Source organism: Trichoderma aggressivum, assembly GCF_033847375.1.
Source record: "Trichoderma aggressivum f. europaeum strain CBS 100526 chromosome Unknown scaffold_047, whole genome shotgun sequence".
Taxonomy (NCBI): Eukaryota; Fungi; Ascomycota; class Sordariomycetes; order Hypocreales; family Hypocreaceae; genus Trichoderma; species Trichoderma aggressivum.
In genome coordinates, this window is record NW_026946413.1 from 41,489 (window position 1) to 55,612 (window position 14,124).

Genomic DNA, 14,124 nt, shown 5'->3' on the forward strand with positions numbered 1-14,124 from the left:
GCATGCCTATCGGTAAGCTTGAAAGGAGTCAGGGCTGAAAGTGGAGTGCCTGGCCTGTCTTGATGTGATGAGGCTCTTGCAAGGTCTTCGGTAGATTTGTACCGCCTTCTCCATCCTACCTTGATTGGGTGATATTCTTAGGCCCAACTTGGGATAGTTGCGCTTCTCTAACAGACCAATGGAAACTCGTGGTAGGGCTGATCATCTTATGGTTGGATGGTGCGCGAAACGTCGAGGGGGGAGGGCGGAAGAATATTAGTCGTTTTAAAGTATTAATACTCGAAGCCGGCGCCACCATCAGCTTTTCCTCCCGGCATTCTTCATTGTCTGTTAATTATAGACTGGGTTGGTCATCTTTTCAAGCCCCATTTGTCGGACAAGATGGCGGAACACGAAGGCCACCATGAGATTCGTGAGAAGCTGCGGCTCATGAAGAGCCCAGTTGTCGTATCTGAGACCTCCGAGAGAGGGGCCGAGATGCCCAATCTCAGCGATTTCGGAGATCGTTATACAGACAACTCTATCCAATTCATGAGAGTGAGTATTTGTTTCGTGCCTAAAGAATTTTTCACCCTCGGTATGAACAAACTTTTCTAATTGGAGATTCTCCAATGTGTAGCACGAAGAAGCCGGCACGCTGGAAATCTTTACCGACCTTTTCTTTGCCGCCAACTACGCCGTTTTTTCCAAGACACAATCGGTCACCAGTCATGAGCGAGTTGAATCATACATTGGATACTTTTGTATGCTCTGGATGACTTGGCTCGTTGTGGGACTATATGATGTCCGATTCGTAACAGACAGTATTTTCGGTGAGTCTTTTCCTTTATGTGGGATATGATGATATATATTAGGAGACAAATCCTAATAGACGCGTGTAGAACGATTGATTCGAGCCATTCATCTTGGAGCCTTTGTTGGATTTGCAGTTGTTGCTCCAAAGTTTGATCCCAGCAATCAGGATATGACAACCATGCGGGCAATGTGTACGTGGACCGAGACTCGTTTATACATGATGGCATATACTTATATTTCGCAGCCCTTATCCTAATGGTGTCTCGTTTGGGTTTGATGATAGAGTATGGCAGCATTCTTTGGCACGTCAGACGGTTCAAAAACGTCCATCTTTCGTTCTATGTCCAAATGTCCATCCACTTTATCGCTGCCATCATATATCTCGGCATCACATTCCGATTCACCAACTCCAAGGAGAGCAAGGTATTTGTTACTTGGTACGTCGTTGGTGTCGTGGAAGTCCTGGCGACTTTCGGAGCGGCGCTATCCTTCCCGGTTCTCAGTCTCGCCAAAACACATCTTATGAATCGGTTGTTTCTCTTGACTGTCATCATCCTCGGTGAGAGTATCGTTGTTTTGTCCGACAAAGTGGTCATCATCGTCGAGAACCCCGACTCTTGGGGTAAGTTATTCTACTCACTTCTGACGTCCCCCCTGTTCCAGGCAAAAGCTAAGCAAAGGGTACTGTGAATGTAGATGCCTCGATTATCGGAATTCTGATTGCTGGTGTGGCAACAACATACATGGTCTTCTTGGTCTACTGGGACTGGATGAAGACGGCATATCTTCCACCCCTGCGCCAAATGCTCTGGACTTTGGTTCACTTCCCATTCCACTTGGCTCTTGTCCTCTTCATGCAAGGATTTACGCAGTTCATCCAGTGGTCCAAGGTCATCGACGTGCTGAACAACTTGTCTACGAACTGGATATTTTTCGACCCCGAGAAGCTGGCTCACACTACCAGTGAGGAAGTACAGCAAAACTTGACGGCCGAACTGACAAAATTCGAAAACTTATATCCTCCAACGTATGTCAATACCATCGAGCTCATTCAGGAGGCTCTCAATAATATCACGGACATTCCCAATTCCTTCTGGGCCAACCTGGGCAAGGCCCAGACAAGCGATGACTATGAGCTGCCGGACGATGACAGCCTGGAAACATTCTCCAACCTTTATTCGGGTTTACTCAACGCCATGGAAAACAGCGTCTTTGCCGTCTTCGAAATCGATCTCCAGAAAGAAGCTCTCAAAGAAGAGAGGGAAAAGGGTTCATCAGAGGAGCAGTCGGCTGCCCAAAGCGGAGCCCAGATTGATGATGCGACCTGGGAGCGATACAATCTTGTGGTATGTCATCTACGAAGCCCGCATCTAGTACCATGTTCCAATATACTGACCGTGAATAGTTTACATATGGTTATATCGCAGCCGGCGCTTGTCTGGCGCTGATGGTGATTCTCTCAATCATTGCACGCGTGACTCCTTGGAAGACTTGGCCTGTGATCCGATCAATTATTTACATGCTTTTGGCGCTCGGCATGGGTCTTGTTGCTCTGCTCAACCTCAACGAGGATAAACTGGCCGCGTTCCTCTACACCCCCTGGCTTCTGCCGACGCTCTGCATTGCCTGGACTGTTGTGCTTCTTCTCACGCACATTCACCATGATATTCCCCTATTCTTCAACAGGCGTAGCCCTATGCCAGAGCGTCGTGAATCCAGCGGATCCAAGTCGAACAACGATTCCGAGCACGCGCAGCCGATGGTTAGCAACATGCACGATTCGACTTTCTATACAGGCGCGGGATCGCACCACGGATATCAGCCAACACCTCAGACTCAGCACGGGGGCGAATATGTCTGATCGTGGTGATTATTCTTGAAGCGGCAGCTTCTCTTCTCTTCTCTTCTCTCTTTTCTTTTCTTTTCTCTTTTTTTCTTTTCCTTTCTTTTCCTTTCTTCTTCTCTCCTCTTTCTTCTGTCGCACTGTGCAGGGATCAGTGAAAACAATTCTGGGAGTCGGCTTGCATATAATGTATAATAGAAAAACATGATGTCAGCGAGCGAGCACTTGGATACATAGAACACTGTTAGTCACAAAGGCGAATATCAATACCCTTCTTATTTAATAAGCGTTATACTAGGAGCATGAACGTGTTCTGGCGTTGCTGCGATGAGGAGCAGAGGATAGCATTCGATGAAAATACTCTCCCTCATTATACGCATTTCTTCTCTCTATTTATGTATAATGGCTGTTCAAAGCCGCTATTGCTCCAACTTTAATTCACGAATCGCGGCACTCTTCCGCTTCGCTATCTCATGATTCAAGCTTGTCCACAGTCCAAACTCTCTCCCTACTACTAATCCCATCTCGTCAAATTGAGTGATCAACTAGGCGGGTATCCCGCGTTTAAAGTATAGTCAGAAAGCCCAATTGGGGGGAGATGCCAATAAGCTTGCCAATACTCCACACCAGCAAAGTAGAAGAAGGGTTCAACTCCGCTCCGATTTGAAGAGGAACATTCGAAGGTTATATTCTGCCAAGGACAGCCACGGCGTTCTTTTGTCAAGGTAAAACAATGTTCGCCTCGGGTGAATCATCGTCCGCTTAGTCACTTTGCTGATGGTGGCTGAGTTCTGGCTCACACGACACAGATTGCTCACGACGACGTTAATGCTACAATGACACACGTCTCTTCTTAAGCATTAGGGAATGGAAATATAGAAATAGACTTGGATGACTCATAGTGAAAAATAAGTAGTAAATGAGATGTCAACACAATGTTTGGGTAAAACGATTGTTAACGTTCTATCTTCACAATACGACTTTGGGGGAAATCAACGCCTCATATGAACATTAATACTGTATCACACAATAAGAGGCTTCATTGTAAGCCGGACTTTAGACAGGTTGATCCCGGCAGTTGCTGCTATAAATCCGACCCCGGCCACGGCAGTTGCTTTCCAAGCGTATCAAGGCGTATCAAGGCTTCACAATGCTTACGAATGATGCATCTCTGATAATCGCGTCACCATAGTTTCTGGCCCGTGATAATCGGCCTTGTGCCGCCAAAGGGGGCGATGAACAAGCTGCGTATTCAAGCTCAGGCAGCTCAAACAGTCGCGAAAGCCATCACTGGAGCTAGCTCAATGACGAAGGATTCTTTGCGCGTTAGCGTTCCATTAGCTCTCAACAGCTCCTCCAGTCATCCATCCAACTGCTTGTATTACTCTGGGGTTTCGGCACCAAAGACTCGATCAACAACATGACGTTTATACCGTGCGTGGTGATTTGGCTTCACAACCTCTTACTGTGGCGTACTCGCACGCAGTCGCGGCTTTTGTATGGACATCGGAAGTATGCGCACAGTGTCTCCGCCAAAAGGATGGTTGAGCGGAAACTCTATCGTCATCGACTCGCCATAATTCGGTGAAAACGGACTCTTTCAGCCTCTCCCGGACTCCTAAGATGTCCGAGCAAGGCAGATAAAAATCAGGCAAACCATCGGTCAAAAGGTGGAGTGATGTTGTCGAACGGATGGATGGTGGTTTGAGACTGAGATTCCAGATCCGTGCAATTGGAACTCTGCAGCCCGTGTTACACCATAGGCATGGTCTTTGTTACCGTCTTTCCTTTTGGACGTCTCTCTTTCAACTAGATAATGAGTAAAGATCTGGATCCAATGGATCTCAAAGAAACCGGCGCTCGGCCACCCCAAGCCTCTTCGGGCGAAGCAATAACCACCCTACCTCGTGAAAACAGCCGGAGTGCCGATAAGCGAGAACAAGATGGCTCGTCTCTGGTCGGCAGCCGGATCTCATCCAGTAGCGATGACTCTTCAACTTCGGGTCATCGTGTGACATCAAGGGTACCAAGTCACGTTAGCGAGAATCGTCCCGTTCAAAATGAAGATGACTTCTTCCGCGTCTTGTCTCGGCGCCGGACAACAGGCAGCCTTGGTTCCGGCACAGAAGGAGTGGAAGACTCGGCAGAGATAGAACGTCTCATGTCGCGCATGTTTGGCCATGCTAGACGAGAGCAAAACCCAGAAGAGAATCTGCGACACAGCGGCGTCATCTTCCGCGATCTAACCGTCAAAGGAGTCGGCCTCGGTGCCAGTCTTCAACCAACCGTCGGCGACATATTCTTGGGCCTTTCTAGGAAAATTAGGAACCTCATCAGGGGCGGCCGCAAAGCTGCCCAAGCCAAGCCACCGATAAGAGAGCTGATTAGCCACTTTGACGGTTGTGTCAGACCTGGTGAGCTTCTGCTCGTTTTGGGGCGTCCTGGATCTGGATGTTCGACGTTCCTCAAGGCATTCTGTAACCAGCGGTATGGCTTTGAAGCTGTGGAAGGAGACGTCAAGTACGGCGGGACGGACGCCAAAGAGATGGCAAAGCATTTTCGCGGGGAAGTCATTTATAACCCTGAGGATGACTTACACTATGCGACCCTGACGGTGAAAAGAACCTTGTCATTTGCTCTTCAGACACGCACACCGGGCAAAGAGGCGCGACTCGAGGGAGAAAGCCGCTCATCGTATATCAAGGAATTCCTTCGCGTCGTCACAAAACTCTTCTGGATCGAACACACGCTTGGGACCAAAGTTGGCAATGAATTTATCCGCGGTGTTTCTGGTGGCGAGAGAAAACGTGTCAGTATCGCAGAGGCCATGATCACCCGCGCCTCTGTGCAAGGCTGGGATAACTCAAGCAAAGGCTTGGATGCAAGCACGGCGTTGGAATACGTGAGGGCCATTCGAGCAATGACAAACATGGGCAAAATCTCAACCTCGGTGTCGCTCTACCAGGCTGGAGAGTCTCTATATGAGCTGGTGGATAAGGTGCTGCTCATTGACGGCGGCAAGTGTCTCTATTTTGGCCCCTCGGAAAAAGCAAAGAAATACTTCTTGGACCTGGGCTTCGACTGTCCCGAGCGGTGGACGACGGCAGACTTTTTGACGTCCGTCAGCGACCAGCACGAACGCAGTATCCGCCCCGGCTGGGAGCAGCGCATCCCACGATCTCCCGATGAGTTTTTCAATGCGTACCGGAAGAGCGAGATCTACAACGAGAACGTCGCAGACATGGCTGCTTTTGAGAAAGAAGTCCACACCCAAGTCGAGGAGCGGGAGGCGTCACAGCGCAAGAAAATAGAACACAACTATACCCTAGCCTTCCATCAGCAGGTAATTGCCTGCACAAAGCGCCAGTTCCTCATCATGATAGGAGATTCGGCCTCTCTCTTCGGCAAATGGGGCGGTCTCCTGTTCCAGGGCCTCATCGTTGGCAGCTTGTTCTATAACCTCCCTGAAACTGCGGCCGGGGCGTTCCCAAGGGGAGGAACGCTATTCTTCCTGTTGCTCTTCAATGCTTTGCTTGCGCTGGCAGAAATGACGGCAGCCTTTACCTCGAAGCCCATCATGCTCAAACATAAATCGTTTTCATTCTATCGGCCAGCGGCGTACGCGGTTGCGCAGACCGTCGTGGATGTCCCTCTAGTGTTTATACAGATCGTCCTGTTCAACACCATCATATACTTCATGTCGCATCTATCTCGAACAGCATCGCAGTATTTCATCGCCACTCTCATATTATGGCTTGTTACCATGGTTACATATGCATTCTTCCGGTGCATTGCGGCCTGGTGCCCGACTCTCGATGAGGCGACGCGAGTGACTGGAGTTGCGGTGCAGATTCTGATTGTGTACACGGGATACTTGATCCCTCCCTCTCAAATGCACCCGTGGTTTTCCTGGCTTCGATGGATAAACTGGATCTTTTACGGATTCGAATGTCTGATGTCGAACGAATTCACAGGTCTGCAACTCGAGTGTGTCAGTCCATATCTGGTGCCTCAAGGGCCGGGTACATCATCACAGTTCCAGTCTTGCACTCTTGCGGGCAGCCAACCGGGCCAGACGACTGTCGATGGCGCGGCTTACATCAAATCTGCCTTTCAGTACACCAGAGCGCATCTGTGGCGCAACTTTGGGGTTCTCTGGGCCTTTTTCATCTTCTTTGTCTTTATGACGGCGTTTGGGATGGAGATTATGAAGCCCAATGCTGGTGGAGGAGCAATCACCATGTTCAAGAGAGGTCAAGTACCAAAAGCCGTGGAGACGTCTATAGAGACTGGCGGTAGAGGTCAAGAGAAGAAGAAGGCGGACGAAGAGTCTGGAGCTGTATCTCACATCACCCCAGCCATGGTCCAGGAGAAGGAGCTTGAGAACAGCGATTCAACCGGCGACGGTCCTGAAATTGCCAAGAACGAGACTGTCTTTACGTTTCGTAATATCAACTACACCATCCCATACCAAAAGGGCGAAAAGAAGCTTCTTCAAGATGTCCAGGGCTATGTCCGGCCCGGAAAACTCACTGCCCTGATGGGCGCATCAGGTATGCCTTGAGAAGGAATAGTATGGATAGCTAAAACATTTACTGACAGTCCCAACAGGCGCGGGAAAGACGACTCTACTCAACGCTTTAGCACAACGCCTCCGCTTCGGGACGGTCAACGGCGAGTTTCTTGTTGACGGCCGGCCTCTGCCCAAGTCCTTCCAGAGGGCCACAGGATTCGCTGAGCAAATGGACATTCACGAACCCACGTCGACAGTGCGTGAGGCCCTCCAGTTTTCTGCTCTCTTGAGACAACCAAACGAGGTCCCAAAGGCGGAGAAACTCGCATATTGCGAAACCATCATCGACCTCCTTGAGATGAAAGACATTGCTGGCGCCACCATTGGCAAGATTGGCCAGGGCCTAAACCAAGAGCAACGAAAGCGATTAACCATTGGAGTTGAGCTGGCGTCCAAGCCCGAGCTGCTCATGTTTCTCGACGAGCCAACCTCTGGCCTTGACTCTGGAGCGGCGTTCAACATTGTGCGATTCCTGCGAAAGCTAGCCGATGCCGGCCAAGCAGTCTTGTGCACCATCCACCAGCCATCAGCGGTGCTTTTCGAACACTTTGACGAGCTCCTGTTACTCAAGAACGGAGGAAGAGTCGTGTATCACGGGCCCCTGGGAAAGGACAGTCAGCCCCTGATCAGATATTTCGAGTCCAACGGCGCCCACAGATGCCCTCCTAATGCGAATCCCGCCGAATACATGCTGGATGCCATTGGCGCAGGCGATCCCAACTATCACGGCCAGGACTGGGGCGATGTATGGGCAACATCAACAGAACATGGCGAGCGCACCCGTGAGATTCAAGACATGATCTCGGCACGGCAGAAGGTTGAATTATCCAAGAACCTCAAAGACGACCGCGAATACGCCGCTCCCCTATCACTGCAGACAGCTCTAGTAGTCAAACGAGCCTTTGTCTCGTACTGGCGAGCTCCAAACTACATTGTGGGCAAGTTCATGCTACACATCCTGACGGGATTGTTCAACTGCTTCACCTTTTGGCGTCTGGGCTACTCCACAATCGCGTATCAGAGCCGGCTCTTCTCCATCTTCATGACGCTCACCATCTCGCCGCCCCTGATCCAGCAGCTGCAACCCGTGTTCCTCAATTCGCGCAACTTGTTCCAGTCCCGCGAGAACAACGCCAAGATTTACTCGTGGCTAGCATGGGTCACCTCCGCCATCATCGTCGAAATCCCATACGGCCTCGTAGCGGGCGCAATCTACTTCAACTGCTGGTGGTGGGGGATCTTTGGCACACGCGTGTCCGGGTTCACGTCCGGCTTCTCCTTTCTGCTGATGATGGTCTTTGAACTGTATTACATCAGCTTCGGCCAGGCCATTGCCTCGTTCGCGCCAAACGAGCTGATGGCAAGCCTGCTGGTGCCCGTCTTCTTCCTCTTTGTGGTCAGTTTCTGCGGTGTTGTCGTGCCTCCGAATCAGCTGCCGACGTTTTGGAGGAGCTGGATGTACTGGCTCTCCCCCTTTCACTATCTCTTGGAGGGCTTCCTCGGCGCGGCCATTCACGATCACCCAGTCCGGTGCAGCAGCAGCGAGTTTGCACGCTTCGGTGCCCCGTCGGGCCAGACGTGTGAAAGCTATACAGCTTCGTTCATCAACCAGTCTGGCGGATACGTGCAGACGGCAGCAGACGGCTCGTGTGAATTCTGTCAGTATGCAACGGGAGATCAATTCGGCATGGGCTTCAGCGTCGAGTATAGCCACATATGGAGGGACTTTGGCATCTTCTGCGGCTTCATCGCGTTCAACTATGGGGTTGTGTATTTCTCGACTTGGTTGAAGTTTTCTGCGAGGAATCCGTTCAAGGTTATCATGACAAGGCTGGGGAGAAACAGCCACCGAGCTGATTGATGACAATGAGCTGAATGTCTCTCATGCCTACCTAGTACCAGTATATTGCAATATTCTCCAGATCATGACCGTACTTCGGGATTCTGGTTAGAATTGCATCAACTTTTCACATCTCCAGGGCAAGCTTCTCTGCTGGCTGAGAATTGGCAATTGAGTAAGCAGCTGTACAAACGGCGTGTGTATATGCGGGAAACAGGACTCTTCTCATCTCTACAACTATTTATCTACTCAATTCATCATCATCTTCATCATCTCTTTCTCTCAGAGACTCAACGTAACATCTCTTGCAACTGAAATCTCTTCTTGTGCCACTTTTGCTACCAGCTACCTCAAGCTACCTTGTGCTCGTTATATGCAAATATCACGTTTGCTGCATTAGCGGGGTAGCATAACCCCCCTAGCGGCATCTCCACTGCCAATCAGAATCCGCCATGCAGCTATCCGAGCATCTCCCCCCACCAAACATATGCCCTAATCAGAGGCCCCAATTCTCTTCCGATATGAAAGGAAAACTTTTCTCCTACTCATCCTCTCGCTTCTTCTTTTCTCTTCTCTTCTCTCTTCTTCATTCTCTTCCGCTCCGTCCTCCTCGGCGCTCTCCTCCTCCCCCCCCCCCCAAAAACAATCCTCTTGGGCGTCCACACATGGCACCCGCAGCGCCGTCCTCGCCTCCATGACGCGGAGCTGTTCGCTCCACCGCTGCTCGTTCATTGTGTTCGCTCAAAGATGCACCTCTTCCTGATCCGCCATGGCGAGACGGTCGACAACGTTGCTGGCGTCTACGCCGGGTCGCGGGATTCGGCGCTGACCTCGCACGGCGTGCTCCAGGCCCGCAGGCTGGCCACGCACCTGGCCGAGGGAGAGCAGCTGGCCCTCAAGTTCATCTTCTCGTCGGATCTCCAGCGCGCGGTGAAGACGGCCGAGGCGATTGCGGCGGAGCAGAGGCGTGTCTGCTCCCGGGACATTCCGGTCGTCCAACTGGCCGGGCTGCGGGAGAAGGACTTTGGCAGTGATGAAGGCATGAAGTTTGGAGACTCGAGAGGCGGCCGCGCGCCGGATTCCGAGACGGCCGAGTCGATGAAGGCGAGGGTCGACGCCTTTCTGGACGGCCACCTGCTGCCGCTCCTCAGCGCTCACATCGACGGAACTCCATCGACGTGCGCCATTGTCTCCCATGGCATCATTCTCGGCGTCCTCTACCGTGAGCTCTGCGCCCGCGTCAGCCGAGGCGGCATCACGGTCGAGCCAAACCCCAGCGCCGCCAGCTCCCTCATCTCCCCTCCCGTCTGGGACAACACCGGCTTCCTCGAATGCACCGTGTCCATGACCGAAGCCGTGGCAGACGAGGACAAGTCGCTGCCGTTGATCCTGCACGTCAGTCGCGTCAACTGCACCGTTCATCTCAGGGACTTGAAAAAGACCCGCGGCGGCATTGGCAGCGCCGCTTTTGACGAGAAGCAACGCACTCTGACGTCGTTTTTTGTGCCGGGCACGAAGAAGCGCAAGAGCCAGGACATGAGTGCTGGGTAATGCGGCGCTGCCCAGTCATTCTGTCTCGCAATGGTACGTATTTTCTTTCATCTTTTACTGCTTCTGCACGTCATTTTGTGATGATACAACAAATAACTCACAGACCTGTTCTGAAAAACACAATGTGGAAAATATTTTGTCCAACCGCTGTCTGACAATTCACCTCTCAACACCCTTTCATGTTTGCGCATCATGGTGTGTGTCCCTTTGCTAACCTGGGCACGTTTAGATCTCCAATGAAACGCATGAAACTTGATGAATCGATACAAATAGATAGACCAATGGAACATGATACCTCTTTGATACCTCTCTCTACCTTCTTTTTGTGCCTTGGCCGTCTACGCATGCCTTGTGACTTGTGTCTTTGAATCATGGATAAATGTGCTCACGATGCTCCTTATACTTGGTCCAATCCTCAAACCTCTTGGAAAAGTAATCTATCCTATACATTGAATATTCCTACATCCATGTCCCGAAACTATCGGAGCAAAAGAAAAAAAACCAAGACGACCAAAATCCCGCGTCTCATCATAAATCATACATCCGTACTCATCTCATCCCTCCCCGTAAAGACTTTGTGAATTCTCCTGCTCACAGCCTGTCCCACGGCTCTGTCCGACACTGCACCATCCTTGTTGGCACTCCTCCGCACGTTCTCCAACCTCAACGGCCCTCCCTGCTCAAGCCCCCTGACGAGCTCGCCCGCGGTGCCAAACTCCGAGACGACTCCGTAGGCAATCGGTGCCGTGACGCGCGCAATCTCCTGCAGCAAGCGAACGTACGTATCGCGCGCATCATCTCCCGTGCGAACCTGTCCGCTCTCCATGCAGAAGCCTGCCGCAGAGGTCATCTTGTCCCGCATCTTCTTGTACGGAATGGTCGATATGTGCTGGGTAAAGGCGACGATCCATTGCGCAGTTTCCGACGGCACTGCCGTGTGATGGATCAGGACATCGTGCTCGACCTGTAACCGCAGCATGGCGTCTTCGACAATGTCTTCGGAGATGTACTCCTCGACAGCAGCGATGTTACGGCGTCTACGGGGAGCGGCCGTGGTCGATGCTGCTGCTGCTTCTGGATCGGGCTGTTCTTGTGCACGTACGCCAGATGTGAATCTGCGATTTCGGATGTTGCGATTCTTCCTCATCCAGAGGTTAATTCCTTCGAGGAGGTATATCAGTTCGTGGCCGGGAAAGTGTCTCTTTGTTCGAGAGACGTTGGAGTCTACAGAGTCACTGACGGCCATGTCGACGAATTCCTCCGCCGTGATCAGGACAAGTACGTGCTTCTCAGCCTTGATCTGCAGCGGGATCGGTTCCCAGCGGCCCATTTCTTCATCGAAACGGCTTCGGACCTTTCTTGCCCACTTGAAGGCGTTGGCGATGGGGCTCTCCCGGCTGGTATATTCTACGCTTAGCCCATCCAACAGCGTCTCCAGTTGTACTTTTAGTCCTTCATTTACGCTTGATGGCATGATGAGCATCATCTCCGGCGTCGAAACCTTTTTGTCGGTGCGAACCTTGTTCACCTCTGCCAGCGCAGCAGCACGCTCTTTTTCCAAGGCTTTGGCCTCTTTAAGCTGTTCTTTCTCCTGTCGTTTTCGCTCTTTTTCGACTGCTTTGGCAGCTGCTTGAGCCTCTTTATCACGGGTCCGCTGCTCTGCCGTTCTTGCTGCCGCCGTGTTTGTAGTCGTTGTTTTGGGTCTGCTACTCCTTGAGGAGACAAAGTCACTACGAGAGCGGCGAATGGGAGAGCGAGGACGGGGCCTGGGATGAGAGGCGTTGAAATCGGCAATGTCTGGAAACTCATCCTCTGATGTGCCGGACGAATCCGAGTCGATGTTAATGATGGCTGGTCCGGCAGTGGTCTTCTTCGGTGACGGCACTCGCGGGGTTTTCTCCGGAGCAGAACTTGAAATCGGATCCCAGTGCTTCTGTCTGCGAGAGTAATCAAGCACCTCTACAGATGCCGCTCTGCGAGGGGTGGCGGCATTGGCAGGCAGAAGCAGGTTGAAATCTTGTGAGCTGGTAAATGGATCCGAGAACTCGTCAACGTTGACTTTCGGACGCAGCGACTCTGGTTGTTCTTTTGGCTTGTGTGGCTCTCGCGGAGGAGGTGGTGGCAGAACTGGAGGAAGCGGAGAGCTTGCAAAAGGATCGGAGAATTCGTCGGCTATGATGGCCGCAGTTTTGCGTTTCTTTGCTCCTTCTTCAGGCGTTACAAGGGCTGCTGGAGGAGGGGAGCTGGCGAAAGGATCAGAGCCCAAGGACATCTCCGGGGGTGCCTTGTTTGTGTGCGCCGGCCGAAGCCGAGCGGAACGTGAACCGGCATTGCTGACGTTGTGCTGAACCTGAACGGCGGGCGTGTCTGGGTCGATGGAGCTCGTGAATTCGATTGGGTCGAATTCCAATCGCCTTGGTCTGTTATTGGTCGTGCTGAGAAAGGGAGGCGGAGCTGCTCGAGGGGGAATGGCAGGCAGACGAGGCGGTGATTTGGAGATTCGCGGCCGCTTTGCGTTTCTGGTGTCCTGGCGGGCAGATTCACCGTCGGTGATGTCGAAGCCGAGGTCGAAGTCGGAAGATACAAAGAGCCGCGGTGAATGAGGCCGTCTGTGTTGATTTCGGCCTCCATCAGGCGCAAGTATCGAGAGTGGCAGTGGCAGTGACGGTGACGAACAAGCTGCTGCTGATTCTCTTGCTGGCAACGGAGGGCTTGAAGAGATGAGATCAATCACATGCGGAGCCATGGCAGCAGCAGCAGCAGCAGTTTCTGGGCTTGTTATTGGCTGGCTGGCTATTCGAGGCTGAAGCCGGCGAGGCTGCGATGCCGTGCCATTTCACATGTCATGAACCCCAGCAAACGAGGATTCCTTCATCTGACACTCTGTTTTAGTTACCGCGAGCTCCAGACAAGGAAACGCGATTGTTGGACTCGCGTTGAATTCGCCAAGTCACGTGCTTCAAAATACAGCAGCTATGATTAAGTAATCCTTCGCCATGGGTTCCCCTCAGAATGTTCAATTCTTTCGGAATGTCTTTTCGGAATGTCACCGCAAGCTGTGGTTCATCTGGATGCATTAAATTTGAATGGTTTAGTAACTGAGCCGGCTTGCCTACGGTATTTCGTTCGGCTGAGTTTTTGACTCAGAAAGAGCTTGGTGATGATTAGTGATGCGGCTCCTCGTCCGAGTATCCCTACAGCTTTTGCCGAGTTATAATGGCACACGCCGCTGTTCGTCATCATCCCCCTCAACACATTAACTCCTCGCTCCCCTAAGCCTTCATGGCTCGTAAATCCGCCGGCTTTCCGGAATAAAGTGCCTGTTCTTGTTGTTCGTCGGATCTTCATTCCCCAGTGCCTTTAGCCTGTTGTAGATCCGCTGTGGGCGGTATGGAGAGGTCTTCGGAAGGCTCTCCGCGGTTGCGGACTGCGCCCCGAGAAACCGCTCTTGATGCCTTGTCTTTTCAATGCGATGGTTGTGATGTTTCTTAAAGTAAATTGTATATATAGAAACCCACTGTA

The 14,124-nt window shown here is 51.7% G+C and overlaps 4 protein-coding genes across 4 annotated transcripts; 3 read left to right on the forward strand and 1 right to left on the reverse strand.

Moving 5' to 3' along the window:
- Positions 1 to 381: 381 nt before the first annotated feature.
- Positions 382 to 2,656, forward strand: Triagg1_8929 (uncharacterized protein; the record flags this gene model as incomplete). The annotated part of the gene is made up of 7 exons (XM_062903830.1): positions 382 to 537; positions 620 to 743; positions 801 to 812; positions 882 to 986; positions 1,040 to 1,417; positions 1,492 to 2,141; positions 2,201 to 2,656. The coding sequence occupies 7 exons, from the start codon at positions 382 to 384 to the stop codon at positions 2,654 to 2,656; spliced, it is 1,881 nt and encodes a 626-aa protein (XP_062752051.1).
- Positions 2,657 to 4,454: 1,798 nt separating this feature from the next.
- Triagg1_8930 (uncharacterized protein) lies at positions 4,455 to 9,072 on the forward strand (the record flags this gene model as incomplete). The annotated part of the gene is made up of 2 exons (XM_062903831.1): positions 4,455 to 7,191; positions 7,250 to 9,072. The coding sequence occupies 2 exons, from the start codon at positions 4,455 to 4,457 to the stop codon at positions 9,070 to 9,072; spliced, it is 4,560 nt and encodes a 1,519-aa protein (XP_062752052.1).
- Positions 9,073 to 9,798: 726 nt separating this feature from the next.
- Positions 9,799 to 10,602, forward strand: Triagg1_8931 (uncharacterized protein; the record flags this gene model as incomplete). Its single annotated transcript, XM_062903832.1, has 1 exon — positions 9,799 to 10,602. One exon carries the CDS (start codon positions 9,799 to 9,801, stop codon positions 10,600 to 10,602), a length of 804 nt encoding a protein of 267 aa, XP_062752053.1.
- A 535-nt stretch (positions 10,603 to 11,137) lies between these two features.
- Triagg1_8932 (uncharacterized protein) lies at positions 11,138 to 13,348 on the reverse strand (the record flags this gene model as incomplete). Its single annotated transcript, XM_062903833.1, has 1 exon — positions 11,138 to 13,348. One exon carries the CDS (start codon positions 13,346 to 13,348, stop codon positions 11,138 to 11,140), a length of 2,211 nt encoding a protein of 736 aa, XP_062752054.1.
- Between the last annotated feature and the right edge of the window lie 776 nt (positions 13,349 to 14,124).